Source organism: Amphiprion ocellaris, chromosome 10 (assembly GCF_022539595.1).
Source record: "Amphiprion ocellaris isolate individual 3 ecotype Okinawa chromosome 10, ASM2253959v1, whole genome shotgun sequence".
Lineage (NCBI taxonomy): Eukaryota > Metazoa > Chordata > Actinopteri > Pomacentridae > Amphiprion > Amphiprion ocellaris.
The window spans coordinates 8,420,892-8,436,342 of record NC_072775.1 but is presented as its reverse complement, the minus strand read 5'-3'; the positions used below and the strand labels follow the sequence as shown (position 1 = coordinate 8,436,342).

The window sequence follows — 15,451 nt, the reverse complement described above, 5'->3', positions numbered from 1 at the left end:
TATAAAATACGCCCTATCTAGGTATCTGCTTTATGTTTGCAACTGTTTATTTTATTTATTATACTGGACTGATATTTAACCGAGTCCCAGCGCTTCAAAGCACCTCCGTTCTGTGTGATGTAAATACAAAGTTCACAGACAATAGCCTGCTAATGACGACAGCTGCTTTTCACATTTTGTATTCTGGATTGCAGGAAATTTCCATATTGCTGTAATCACATTAGAGGTCAAAATAAAATGTTTTCTCATAAAATTCAGAGCTGTAACATGATTAGTCATCAAATTTTGCATTAATTTCCAGCTTCCCTTTTTTTTGGCTGTTATTTGTTGTTGTTCAACTTGGTTAATTTGCTTTAAAAACATTTTAACTTTAGCTTATTTAATTTGAATATTTCTCATTGTCTTTACTCTTTTTTTAGTATTAAATAATTGTAGACAAAGCAAAGCATTTCAGGATGTCATCTTTGACTTTGAAAAACACTGATTGACTTTATGACATTTTGCAAACCAAAAAAAATCAGTTAATAGAAAAAAATATTTAAAAGATTAATCAGCAGTAAAAGTAATCATTAGTTGCATTCCTAGTCATCAATGCCCGTATTATTCAGACTTTTTTAAATCATTTGTGTGTTTTTCTTTTAGGCACGACTGGTACCAAACAGAAAATCAAGTCATTGTCACAGTTATGGTGAAAAATGTACCCAAGGATGGAGTACGCGTCATCTTCAGTGAAAAAGAGGTATAAACACACACTTGAATGCAGCATTGAGGTGAAGAGAGCCTGTATTTTCTGTACTGTGAAACAGGAATGGGTTCGCTCTTGGGTGTTTCCTCAGGGGGACCCATTAGATGGGTCTCATACACACACACACACATGCACACACACTCTCCCCATGGACCCAACTATGCCTCCAGTGGTGCCTTGTTAACATTGCCCCCAAAGTACAGATCTAAGAGCAGTTTACCCTCCCCAGCTTCTCCAACCTCCTAATTGTCTGTAGATGGAAGGCATAACTGATCTAGGATCAGCTGCAGAGCCCTCCGGGGACAACACTCCTCTTTTTCTCTTATACTTTCTGTCTTTCCACTTCTCTCTCCCCCACTCTCCGAGGGGTAACTGCGGGGCACCCCAGGGAACGGCTTTGTCTTTCCTAATAGAATAACAAACTGAGTTTACCCCATTTCAAAAGAAATAGTTCACTCGCTCCGAATAACGCAGTCACTTGTTAAGCTCTCTCTGTGGTGCAAAGTACAGATAAGTTCATATATTTTTTACTAGGTCAGTATAGACAAAAGAAATTAAAGATGAAAGGCAGTGGTTCCAGTTTTTTCCCTGATGACTGAGTATGCAGCTGCTGTATACCTACACACAGCACAGGCATTCGACTAGAAATGAATATTAAGGCTTTAATATAATAGCTTTGTGCAATTGCCCAAAAGCAACTTTAGCTAACTTTCGAAGCTTTTATCCCCAATGAATTACTTCTTACATTTATTTGGTCCCTAATCAGAAAAGTCCACTTTTGGTGAAGTGGATTGCAAAGTGAATGTACGCTGAAGCGAAACAGCAGACGGTGTTGTTGTTCTATATTGCTGCCATGTGTCAAGTGATGAGCATGTTAGGAGTGTGAGGGTTTGGGCCACAGCTGAAGACACGTCCCTCTAAACCAACAAGCCGCCCACCTCCACAGCCCCAGTGAGTGACAGGCTGTTAGGAACTGTCTGACCCCCCTCCTCTCGTCTCTGGTCACTTTCTGGCTGAAGGGGACAGCGTGAGGATACTCCCAGCCGTCACAGCAGCCACATCGGATGATTCTTCTCATGAACACGCTGACACATTCGCCCTCCCTCCTCGCTTCTTATCTTCCTTTTTTGCTCTGTGTGGTTTCTCGGGACTGCAGTTTAAAATAATCTAAATATTGATGCAACAGCTTCAACACGGGAATCGTTAAAGATGTGTTTAATCTAGCTACTATTAATCACTTCCGAGTCTCGGTGCTAAAGAATCTATTTTGTATTTGTATGTTTTACTGTTTGTTTATAGCCTTTGCGATGTCATGACTAATATGTGTTGTCTGATTTATTTCTTCAGCTGTCTGCCACAATAAAGCTAGCATCAGGGGAGAACTACAACCTCCACCTCCACCTCCAGCACCCTATCATCCCCCAACAGAGCAGCTTCAGGATCCTCACCACCAAGGTACGACTCTCAGTTTAGTTAGTGGCGTTACTGTGCTGGAGAAACCTTTAAATTAGTCCCTTTTTCATTAGCAGTTATGCATGTTTTACACCCTGGCATACATTTGGACATGTGTGTGACGGGTTTAACAGACTTTTAGCAAGATAGAGGACGTGTTCATGAAGCAGAAACAAACTGCGCGTATCAGTCCTGCATGCTTTCAAAAACACCAGTTGTGTTAAATGGTCCACTGTATACTAAAAGGTACATTCAAGTGTTGTGACATGTGTTGTCTAATGCTGAAGCACACGACAAAATAACTGCTCGCTTTTGTCCTTTCTGGTGTAACACTGACCACAGCTGACCAATAAGAAAAAACCTGAGATGATAAAAGGGCCTCTAACTGAGCCGATGACACGTTTGCCAGTTCGTCACGCTCCTGTCATTTCTGGAATATCTTAAAAGTGTTCCCAGGTGCATTTGCGTCATGGAAAAGACAGGAAATATGATGCTTCCTCTGTCATGGCTTCAAGGAATAACAGGTTATTTTGCTGAATCTGTTGCATAACCTGTTTCACACGTACAGTAGTATTAGTGTTTTTCAGATGTTTTTCTCCACAGCAAGCACAGCTGTAGCAGAATATAAATCTGTTTACCGCTTTACAACTTTTCTAAGCAGAAAAACATAAACAAGGAAGAAACAACCTTTTTAGGTCATGGAAACACTTCGGCTAAGTTTTTGAAAGTCAATGAAAAGTCATTGAAATTTTTACTCAGAATCATTTGGAGCACTGTATGTATCTTTGCCGTGCCAGTAGGTCCTTGCAACAATAAAGGAGCAGACTAATAAACATGTCAGGGAACATGTTTTATGTCACTATAAAGAAAATATGACATAGTAATGTCAGACCCCGGAGAAATGTGGGCTTCTACTGTTCTGAACTGCAGTTTTACCAAAGAGCATCAAATAATATGTTAGTTTCTGTTAATTTGGGATTTTATCGTCTCAGAAGCTGATCATTAATTATATTTTGTGTTAATTTGTATGTTAAAATAGATAATGAATCAGCAGGACTTGATAGCTGAGCGCACATGGGTACAAATGCTCTGAGCAGCAAACCCGTGATTTGATTTCTTCCTGACTAGACCATTTGCTGCATCTCTTCCTCTACTGCCACTGTCAAATAAAGAAATTAAAAATGCCCCCGAATAAAGAGAGAAAGAAGAAAACAATGCTGATGCGAGTTTAAGCAGCTTACCGAAACTGTGACTGATCATTACTTGGGTTACCACTCTGAGATCAAAATCGTAATCTCCTCAATAGTTTAAAGCAGTATAAAGTAGGCCGTCACTACCTATAATTCCTTAATGCTGGTAAAGCTTACTGTGGCTGCAGTAGAAATGAGAAAATCCACTTTTTCTGTATACAGTGCAGCTCCTGTGGAGACGTTAGCACAGTTCATCTGAGCAGCTAACAGAAGATTCACACATATGCACAAATCCTCCCTCCTACACTCACTCTGCACACACACACATTCATAAGGACTGTAGTTGCTGAGGCTTCCTCAACACTGTTTAAGGTGATTACGGACCTAATGAGTAGGAAGGGCACTTTTTACTATAGACTAATTAGTGTGTATTATGGAGGATGTGGGTTAATGAGTGTGCTGGCTGAGTGTGTGCTGATTCAGGCTTTAGATCGCTGTCAGGTTTTAGCCCGAGGATCAAGAGGCAGGTTTATGTGTGACTTGTTTTGATTTTTCTTTTTTAATCATTGAGGGGGGAGGGATTGGGTTTTTCACTGCATTGATCATTCCGATCTTGTCAATACAGAGCAACAGAAAGCTTTGCTCTCTTCTTTTGAATCTTGTTTACTCTGAATCTTCAGAAGCATCTACAGATGCATCATTTTATAAGTAACTCAGTACATCAGCCAATTAAGTTATAATTAGGGCCGTCAAAATTAACTTGTTAATGCAGATTAATCCATCATCATGATTAATCTGATTACAAATTTTAATGCAGTTAACCCATCTGACACAAAATCCCTGAAATGCCTCTGGCAACGCATTTCGGGCAGTTTGTCCAAGTAGACTTACCGTCACGCATGCGCAAATGGACAGTTGATTCTGTAGTAGCAGAACCAAGCAGCTCGAAATGGAAGAAACTAAACAACACATTGGCCATCTGGGTGAGAAATGTGAATGCTATATATATACCTATAAATATATACATGTACATGTACAGTGGTGGAAAAAAGAGTTTTCGGACACCGCATGCATTTGTAAAATATTGCATTAAGAATCACTCTTAGGTGCACTCTTCAAGTGCAGTTTCTTTTAGTATAATCACAGCCATAATACTAAACAAATCCTAAAAAAACAACATTAAAAAGTTACAATTGATTGGTTGATTGGTTCCATAAAAATAAGAAATTTTGAGTACTGGATCATTTTGGTAGAATTAAGTTTTGTTAGTTTTTCTTGTAAACAATAAACAAAAAATATGATTTTTATTTGTTTGTGTCTGTCTAATGCAGCCACAGCTTTTGAAACACAAAAAAGATTTTTCCACAAATATTTCATGATAATATTTGAGTGTGTAAAATTTTAAGGGTGTTCGAAAACTTTTTCCCGCCACTGTATGTGTGTGTGTGTGTGTGTGTGTGTATATAGGTGTGTGTGTGTATATATAGGTGTGTGTGTGTATTCCCTCCTTTCTTGAATCTGCTTGCTCATGCAAAATGAAACACGATTAATATGGATTATAAATCAATGATATTTAATTGTGATTACTCGAAATTAATCCACAGCAACCCTGTGATTAATCTCATTAAAAAATTTTCAGCGTTTGACAGCACTAGTTATAATTTATAGTGTTGTATTAAAGAATGTTTTTCAAAATTACTGCGTTTCATTACTTAGGTTTGGTCAGTGACTAGCATAAAGTATTTAGGTCTGAATGCTGGACCTCAACGTTGTCTTGGTACCAACCATTTACTGTTGAATGTGTAAGAAATTTGTAATCTGTTGTTCTTCTTTTTTCCTGACTGAAATCTTAGATCCCAAATGTAAAACTTAAGAAGTTAAAAAAAAGTCAACAGCTAAATACTGTGATATGATACCACAATATGGCAGTGATTTTTCACACGATTTACTTACCAAACTTAAACTCCACATGGAGAAAGAAGTTTATTCCTCGTGGAATTACACTATTATTAAATCTTTAGAACTACATGAGAGAGATGACCTTTTAAGAAATGAAAAGGAGATGTACAAAATGTACACAAGCCACCTACAGAAGTGGAGAGCAGCGGAGTGAAAATGGTATTGAGACAGATGATTAAATACTTAAGGTAAATCTCGTTGTTTGCATTATATAAATGTCCTCTCAGAAGACAGCACAGTAATGATGGAGCCTGTTGTGATTTTACAATACAAATACCAAGTTTATTTTTAAACTTGATGAACACGAGGCACATCACTCCTCCACTTGTCTGTTGGGTAGAAAAAATGCGTTGCGGCTCAGGGCTTGGTTTCGCTATGCCTGCTTTTCAGAAGTGGGGAATTTTTCACGCTAAAGTGACTAATGCAAATCGCGTGACCTTAGTAAACCGAGTAGATGCTAAGGAGACATGTAACCTGTGTTGACATGTCTGTCATTTGCATGATCTTCTCTTAAATGGGCCGACTGTAATGGTAGAGACTGACTTGTTGAAATTATGTGCAAACTGTGACTCCAGCTTGATGCATCTGGTAAATATACCTTGTGTCTGCTGTAAAAGAGGCACGAAATCCTCAAAATGTCTGGTCACTTGTCAGATTATTTAATGCATCAAATGAAAACGTGTACAGTGCAACAGTATGAAGATGGGTGATCACAGAGATGAACCTATAGACAGTCATCACTCAGCTCCACAGCTCACCTCCACTTTACAGAGCTTTGCGGTGAAATTAAGCTCACTGTGCCACAGTTGGCTCCGTCCATTTTACTTTTTAGGTTTACTCATCACCCCTGATAGCATTGCACCAAACATCCCAGGAACAGCGTTAAACCATGTTGGCATAGCAGGTAACCTGTGTCACTACAGCCTCCATGTTCTTTACGTGATGCACGCAGACTAAAAAAGCATTTTTACCGCACTAAGTCACTGCACAAGGAGCGGCTATCACAAACTCCATTAGAATTCATGGAACCAATAGAAGGTCAGCCAGTGGGAGGTTAGGTCGCAAAACTGCTTGGAAACTTTTCTGACATATGCACCACTAAAAAGCTTTTGGTTTAGATGAATCGGGTGGCAGCTTTTAGTGCGGCATCAAATTCTTCTTCATAGATCTGTGATCACATCCTATTTCCGCGACTCCCGATTAGTTGGTTAAAGTTAAGGATGTTCCCAACTACTAATTTACAAGTCAATTGAATGAAATTGTAATGTCAGACTAGTTGACTAGTTTTGAAACATTTTTTTAAATCACAGTCAATGCTGTGATGAGCTCCATTATATTTTCAGACTGAGCGGGATCAGAGCCTCTGGAGGTAAAACATGTCATGGTATGTCGTTTGGCTAATGTTAGCGGTGCACTTGCAGGTAAAGAAGACTTTATCACAAATACATTTTTACAGCATTGTGAAATGTTGTCAGATGTCAGAGCACAGGGTCAGCCACGGTAAAGCGCCGCTGGAGCAGGAAGGGTTAAGGGCCTTTCTCAAGGGCCCGACAGTGGCCGCGTCTGGGTTTGATCCTCTGTCCTTCTGATCAGTAGCCCAGAAGCTTAACCGATGTTCCACCACTGTCCCAAAGAAGAAGGTGGCCTAGCCAGAATCGAACCGGGGATCCTCGGATTTCTAGTTGTATCCAGTGAGCTATGTGGCTCTAGTAAAGTCCGCATAGCTTTGATGAATGTGGTCAACTGGTTACCGTACTTTCTGGACTATAAGCCGCTACTTTGTTCACACGCTTTGAACCCTGCTGCTTATACAACGATGCGGCTAATGTGTAGATTTTTACGCGCGAGCTTCATGCCGTCAATGTGTTTAGCCTCGTCACGTCCGACCAATGAAATTGTTCAAATTAAATCAAAGGCACTCACACTAAATTCTTCAGATCAGTCATTTTGCACTTCATGCACACACCCTCATCATGGAAAACACACGAAGAAATGCATATGATGCAGCTTTTAAGTTAAAGGCAATCGATCTGCCTGTTGAAGAAGGAAATAGAGCTGCTGCACGTAAGCTTGGCATCAATGAATCGATGGTGAGACGATGGGATCGGCAGCATGAACTGACTCGATGTGTTTTACTGCCATGTTACTGCCATTACAGGCACTGTTGGGGAAAAAGCATTTATTTAATTAAAAGTTTAAAAAAAAAAAAAAAAAATCTTAATATATAAATAGATATGTAAATATCTCGTGTTACAACGTGGACACCTGCAGGTTATAGACAGGTGCAGCTTATATATGTACAAAACTTTTTTCTTTTCAGATTTAGTGGGTGTGGCTTATATTCAGGTGCTCTCAATAGTCCGGAAGTTACGGTATATGGCACAGTATTAGGGCTGCAACTATTGATCAATCGTCAAAGCAATAACCGTCCGGGCGGAGTGCGGAACACAGACGGACATCCGCGCTGTATCGAACATATATAATATATGTCTGTCTGTGTTTTGCACTCCGCCCGTAACGTGCTTAGGCGATTCATCAATAGTTGCAGCCCTACACTGTATTCTGAAACAGCAAGCGTATAACCTTAATTTCATTCCCTATGTCAAAATCCTGCCAGTCTGCAGTGGTTGTACGAAACGTAACCTATCCCACTTCCCAGCTTGCTGGGGAGTGGTGAGCTGACATCTGCTGCCCATCTAGAAGCAGGTGTCTGTGTAACATCATACATCTAACAGTTAGCCGGTGTTGTACATAAATACATTACTAATTATTTGTTTAACTGACTAGTTTTTCGTGTGTCAACTAAGGTGGGTTTGTTGAATAGTCATGCACATCCCTAGTTAAAGTAAACCCAGGGGGTGATTTGTTACACCTCCCAGCTCCCTCACCACCCATCAACATCAACATCGACACTCAAGCACATGGGGAATGGCAGGTTAAGAAGAAGGATGCATTTTGGTCATTTTACTAACAAGAGGGATGTCATCTTCCCTCATCCTCCCTCAAATCATGTACTGAATCAGCCTGGATATGCTTTTCTTTGATCTATATTTATATGACATCTGTGGGCAAGCAGAGTCAAAAAACAAGGTCATGTCCCTCAAAAGATACACAATTGTGTCAACATTGAAAATCCCCAACAAGCTAAGCCAAGGATCACCGAAAGCAATCATGATGCTTATTTTAGTTTATTTTACAGCAAGGCCACCGGAGGAATGAAAGGGCAGTACATGACCATGGCTGCTGCAATCACAAACTGTATGGTGTCAAAGTAGCAAAAAGCTGTTGAGAAATGTGATTTGTAGCATTACATAACCTGTACATCGATATACAATGTCTACATTGTGTGCATTATATCCACTGGCTACACTGTGCCGAGTAGAGGCTGACCTGCACAGAAACTGCCCCCTCTCAAAAAACACTTCCTCTCACTCACTTTCTCACTTTTCCATGGCAACAGCAGACACTGCATACCAGAGGTGCACGTGGGTTGCAGCTTAAACAAGGGCTCAGTCTTAGAGAGTGCAGCTGATGATGGTCTTAGACTCCTCTCAACTCTCTACTGTTACTGTTATTTTTTTCTTTTTTCGCCTTCGTCCTCATTTGCTGTCTTTTTCTTTGTTTTGTCAATCTCTCTGTGGCCCCCTCACAGACAAACACACCTTCTGTCTTTGTCTCTGTGCTGTGCTGATAAAAACACCTACCTCTGGTATAACAAGAGAAAGCGTTCAAACCCTCCTCCTCTCCCACAAAGCCCTGACTGTTCCCTGGTCCAGTGGGCTCCTCGGGTACACATGGTCCCTACACATACACACAACACCAAAGGCATCAGCCCTCATCGGTAATTGCCGCATTCTCAACCCTTAAAGATGGCATGAAAACTCCTAACTCTACAGGTGAAATGTGTGGGCACGTGTACACGACAGTGTGAGAGACCTCGACAAACTAAGCAGCTTTCTCGATGCGCGTCTCATTTAAATATTTTGGAGCCGTTTCATTTTCCGAAGCCAAAAAGCCACTGGGGGATAAAAACATTCAAATGAACAACGGCATCAGCAAATCAAGTTTCTCCAGATTGGCATGCATCCCTAATGAGCGTTTAAAAAAAAAGATGCATTGCCCTCAGAGCTGTTGATTCACAACCACTGTCAGTGAGTCTGTCTGTCTCTGTAACTGGCTGCCCTGCACTCTTTGCTCCACAGTGTTTACGCTTCATCTCCTCGCTGTCTTTAAAGACAACTTAGCAGGGGGAAGCTAAGCTGGGCGTACACACACACTCACACACACACTTATAAGACACAGGGGCTGAACAGTAATCTTTCAACACACTTGTGCCATTTAAACTAAGAATTTGCTGTGTGTGTGTGCGTGAGTGTCGTCTCTAGCACATTATCATCAGCGCGACCTCCTCCTGTCCTCCATCACGACAAACATTCCAACCGCAGGGGTCACCGTGACAACGGGGAGCCAATTACACACCAGTGTGTTTGATCAGAACAGACGGCTGACACACACACGGGCGTGCACACGAACACACTCGACACAGTTTGGAGTCCACGCTCGCGCCTTCATTCAGCTCCAAACTCATCTCTTTTCGGCAAATAGCTAAAGTGGCATCTCCCCTCTTTAATTTGCATGCCTGTCAACGTCTAAGAATGTTTGTGTATTTCATTTATGTGTCTTTTTGGCCGAGTTTGTTTTGAAATCCGCAGGCATCTGGAAAAAGAGGGAGAAGATGCTGCTGAGGAGTTGTGTAGATGAGTGGGGGGGAGCGGCGTAGTTACAAACACATGTGACAAGCGACACAGGACCCCAGTGCCCCTCTGTAAATAGCATGTGTGTGTGTCCACATGTGTGTGTGCAGTGCAGTATTGTATAGTCCAGCCCCTGGGGTCCTGTGGGTGGTGGCCCCGGATTGTGGCTCTGCTGTCACATCCCTTTACGAGCCATCGCTTCGCCTGTCATACACACAGAAACACACACACGCTTAGAAACACACACACGACGCCTGGCCTGCCATGTCCCTTAAAAGCCAGGAAACACAGATGTGGCAGCAGATTAATGTTGTATGGCCCAGGAGCACGCAGAGAAGCACACAGACTTTGACACACACAGAGCCTCGGCTTGAGTTCTGTCACACAGTTAGCCCTGCAAAAATATTCAAGACAATAAATGGCACCTGCGGCACTGGCTGGTTTTAATGTGACAACATTTAATTTGCTTGGTCTTTGGTCCATTCCTCTTGTGAGACTGTCTCCGCACTAGACTTTTTGTGATTTCGAAGAAATCGAGAAAAACATAGCAGTCAGACGCACGATTGAAATGCTGCCTTCTTAAAACCCAAAACTGAAACACCTTGTATACCAGAATATCACTCAAGTGACAAAGCGTTTGACTTGATTTGTACTGTGCCTGCTAGATAACTGGATTCAATTCAGTTTGTTTATGTAGCACCGATAATAGCGTAAGTTAACTTTACATAATGCTTTCTGCTAAACAGAAACCCAACGATTTGCCATTGAGCAAACACTTGGTGACACTTGGGAGGAAACAGGAAAAAAAGAACCTTCAGCAGAACGAGGTTCAGGGTGTGTAGCCATCTGCCTCGACTGGTTAGGGTGAGGGGATAGTGGAGAGGAAAAAATTAGCTTTGAAACAACACTGGGCGAGACCTGTAGAATTGACTCTAGAAAGCACATACTACGGGAAACACAACACACATTAGGATTATTTTATAGTGACTATATCAGAATTAAACTTAATGTACAGCTGTTCAACGAGTTGGTTAAGCTAAAAATCCAATTGCTTGATTTAAGAAAAAAGGAGCCAAAGAAATGTGATGTAACAATCAGAATTACAAGCACTGCTACAAAAGCCATGTTAGGCTGAACACCAGTTATCGGTATGTCAGCCATTAGAATCAGCGCTTTGATATATACTAAAGTCTTCAAAGCACCATGAGACCACTAACGGAGCTCAAAAAAGCATCTCTGCCCTAACTGGTGCTGGATCTGTCAAAAAACTAATATTTAATATGCTGCAGGGAGCTGCCTCGAAAACCAGAATCAGTTTTTCAAACACAGCCTGCGCTGACAAACCTGCCTGATCAGCAAACTGTAATGAATCACCATAGACATGCTGATGTCTCCTGGGTCAGTCACATACTCTATAGGTTTATGGTATGACTGTGTGTTAACATTATTTCAGTGTTGTTGAGAAAATTGAGCAAGCTGAGATCTAGAACATAGGAGATGGTGGTTAGTTGGTAAACGTTTATGGAACTTTGGTTTTGGAGTTTGATTAGGACTTGTTGTCAGGTAGTAGTCAGACTTTGTTTGTGCCTATTACATCTACTGCCTGTAGACTCCACGGTCATATTATGACTCTCGAACTTGTTTTATGGCACTTATCCTTGTTGTTTTCTCCTGACTAGATCCTTGCTTGTGTTGTTTCTGCACTCAGATGTACATCGCTTTGGATTAAAGCATCTGCTAAATTAAATTGTAGAATTTTAGAAAATTGAGTACATCTGTTGGGTTTTAATACTGCATTTCCCATGAACTGTAGTTAGTGCGTTAAAGCTCTAGCAAACTGAGGGTGCTTAATTGTTTTAGTTAGGACCAAAGAACAGTGACATAAATAATAAGAAATTTCATCCAAAATTAAGGGAGATCGCTTGCAAAATACATCATGCAGATTTTCTCACAGTATGTAAATATATGAAGTTTCTGCTCACTGTGACTGGAGTTTGCAACAGACATTATTGGATATATGTTAATAAAATGTCCCATGAGAGTTGTAATCAGTTCAGTTGTCTCTCTTTTTATTGACACAGATTCGTAGCTTTAACTAATTATGAACAAGCTAGATAATTTCTAATGGCAGCTTATCATTTCAGTGTCATTTAACAGAGTTACATACCAGACCAGGGTTTTAAACTAGTTAACAGATGGTAACACAACTGGCCTGAGCCCCTGAAATGACTTCTCTCACCAGTACAGGAGCTGACTAACATGACGCACCTTTGTACTGTAGTAGTGTTTGCAGTGGCTATGTAGTTCCTCCTTCAGATTTACAAAGTACAGTCCTAACATATTACGTGTGTTATACTTCTCTGCATGTTTGTGTCGCACGCTTATTGTATATGCAAATCTGTGCACAAGAGCACAAGTTTATACGTGTTGTCCAACCTCATCAGAGGGATGTTCCAAACAGCCACATTTGAAGGTGGGTTGAAGTGCTGGTCGTCACGATGACAGGCGAGACACAATGAATATTTAAATGTGGGGAAAGCAGTGCACATTTTCAGATTGTATCTCTACAAAGACATTCAAAGTGTTGCTCTCGTTTGTACACGGAGAAAGTAAAGAACAGAAAAAGAGAGAACTGTCAAAGTCAGTGTCATACAGTAAAAACACATGTCCTGAGTTTGTCATGCTTCAGAAAAATGTAAACCCACTGAGCCAAAAAAATCATCAGGCCACTGAATTTAAGTTTCAGAATTGTGAAATAAGGAGGACCAGAGAGTTTGTCCGCTTAAGGCACTGGTAGGCGGATTTTACACCATCCCAAATGAGTTATACTAACGGTTCAAATAGACCCAAGTTCATTTCAAAGAAACCAAACAAGTTAGATGTGAATTCACGCAATTCACTTTTACTTTGAAGCCCATGGAGAGAGATATTCAGTTTACTCCTGTTAATCAGTAACATGTCATCTGTAAATCCCACTTGTGTCTAATGAACATTTGTACAACCAGCTTGTATTAGTTTACAAACTTCAGCAGAAGCAGGTGTTGGTGGTGATCCTCAGCTTTCCATCCATGTCTTCTTTATCTCATCTTCCTTAGAGAAGGTAAATAAAGAGACCAAGCTATTCTGCAAATTCTGACCTCTAGGGAAAATGTATTTGCTAGATGAAAACATATGTAGCTATCAAACTGTAACTCCTGATTGAGCAGAACACCACTGCTGCTAATGCGCTGTATGTAACTGTGTTAGAGGGAGGGCTGATGCAAAGCTCCGGTGCATCATCGAGCCATGATGTCTGGTTTGGCCGGGAAAAGAAGCTGTCTAACTTCACAGTTCAGTATAACATAGTGCGCTGTCTCTTCACATGTTTTCAGCAGTTATTCTCTGGCATGTATATGTTTGGAAACAAATCTCAAAATTTCCTTTTCACAGATTTTTTGAGAAAAGCCAGGATTAAGCTGTGCTGAGTGCCAAATTGTCATTTTCCAAAAGTCATAAACATTGTAGGCTGCAGTGCATCTAATTCTGATGAAGGAAAAGAATGTTCAACCATCTGACAGGCCTTCTGTAGAAGCATGCTTGCTTCTTATGTGTGTGCAATGTGGGATGAATAGATGGAGGCCATGGTCTACTATTCCCAACTGTACTTCCAAGAAAAGATCTGTGGCAGCTGATGTTAAAATAAGAATTTCCTCTTTTGTTGTTTGAGATTAACACACGGACTCTGATTGTATGCGCAAACTGGCGCTAGAAAAAGGCAACGGGACGCGCTCGGTCGAAAGACGAGCTTGAATTACTTGAACGGTAACCTGTATTCTCAGCAGAGCTCTTCTGTTTTTAGGTCTCCGGCCCTTTGCAGGTGAGCCAAAAAGTTAATTTCGGACACTGCACAGATGCCTCACCGTGTACAAGGCCCTTTGTGGGGCAGAAAGTGCTGACACATACCAAAGCCATCTATCAGTACGCCGCCACTCGCACTAGCTCATCACCTCGGCGGAGAAGCGAGCAGCCATCGTACTGTCTTATTTCCCTCAATCTGCTCCCCTCACTCACGCTTCAGTCAGTGCCAGTCAGCCTCCTCTGCCTCCTCGTCCCTAACCTCGTCTACCTCTTGGTTCCCCTCTTCTCTTCTGGCACCCTCATAAATGAATCATCACATCGCCCAGCAGAGCAGAAATGTTCCTTAATTGCACCGACATCACCAGCGCTGTCTTTCACATTCACACATATCAAACACACACACACACACACACACACACCCCGTTAATGGGAGGCGGTGGTGGTGATTGGGGGGGTGCACGGCGCTGCACCTCGCGTGTCTCACTGTTAGGTGCCCTGTAGATGCAGCTCAGTGTTTAAAGTGTGTGTCCATGTCCTCTCTCCCCCTCATTGTTTTCCTCCTCTGCCATGTTCTCCTGGTGTAATGATTTGGATCAGATGCTGCTGTGTGCAGCTAGGATCTCCCTCCTCCCCCTCCTCTGCCTCCCCCTCGTCTCTCACGCTGGCCCTCTGGCTGACAGGCATCTCGTTAGTGCAGTATGTCTGTCAGTGAGGTTTGAGATTGAGCTGTGCCCCCGCATATCCCTGATGCCTCTCTCTCTCTCTCTCTTTCCGTCTTTCACACACAAACGCGTTCACCGGCTAAGTCGACGTCGGCTCTGAACAAGACGAGCCTCTCCGGCATCAATAATGATCAGATGTCCTGTACTTTTAAGATGTCACCATAATGGAAGCGTTTTTTTTTTGTCCCACGTGCCAAAGAAAGCCATTTCGTTAAACGTTGTTATCTCCCCCTTTTGTCCCCCCTCTCTCTCTCTCTCTTCCTCCCCTTCTCTTCTGTCAGGTGGAGATCAAGATGAAGAAGACAGATGCCACGAGATGGGAGAAGCTGGAGGGAAAAGGACATGAGTCCACCATCAAACACTTCAATCCTAGTCAGTCCACAGCTACGGCATTTAAACCCTTTCCCACAACTATTCTCCTGTCTCTGCTCTCATCACTCCGTCTCCCTTTCTCCCTTAGCCTCTTCTTATTTCTATCTCTCTCTCACTGCAAAGATCAATACGAGCTCCTGTGTTTGTCTGTTCGGCGCTAAAATGAGAGTGGGCGGTCCAGAGTCTTTCATTAGTCTGACGGTGAAAGCAGGCAGGGAGAGGGAAAGGTATGACAGCGAAATATGACTCAGTATTTTAGCCCACACACTCCTATTACTGACAGGATTAATTACTTATGTAAGTGTGTGTGTGTGTGTGGAAGGGGGAGTAAAAGTTAAGTGGGCAGCCAAACTATTTTTTCCAGCTCAGTCTTGAGGACGCCCTGTTTGTTAGCGCCTGCTTATAACTCGGGCTGCTGTT

General features: G+C 41.8%; 1 protein-coding gene across 3 annotated transcripts in view; it reads left to right on the top strand.

Moving 5' to 3' along the window:
• sugt1 (SGT1 homolog, MIS12 kinetochore complex assembly cochaperone) overlaps positions 1-15,451 on the top strand; it is a 47,914-nt gene that overhangs the window by 7,396 nt on the left and 25,067 nt on the right. For all 3 annotated transcript variants that reach the window (XM_055014279.1, XM_055014278.1, XM_023298232.3), the window contains exons 9-11: positions 643-739; positions 2,093-2,200; positions 14,941-15,031. In XM_055014279.1, coding sequence (XP_054870254.1) covers positions 643-739; positions 2,093-2,200; positions 14,941-15,031 — 296 coding nt within the window. The remainder of the gene's footprint in view (positions 1-642; positions 740-2,092; positions 2,201-14,940; positions 15,032-15,451) is intronic.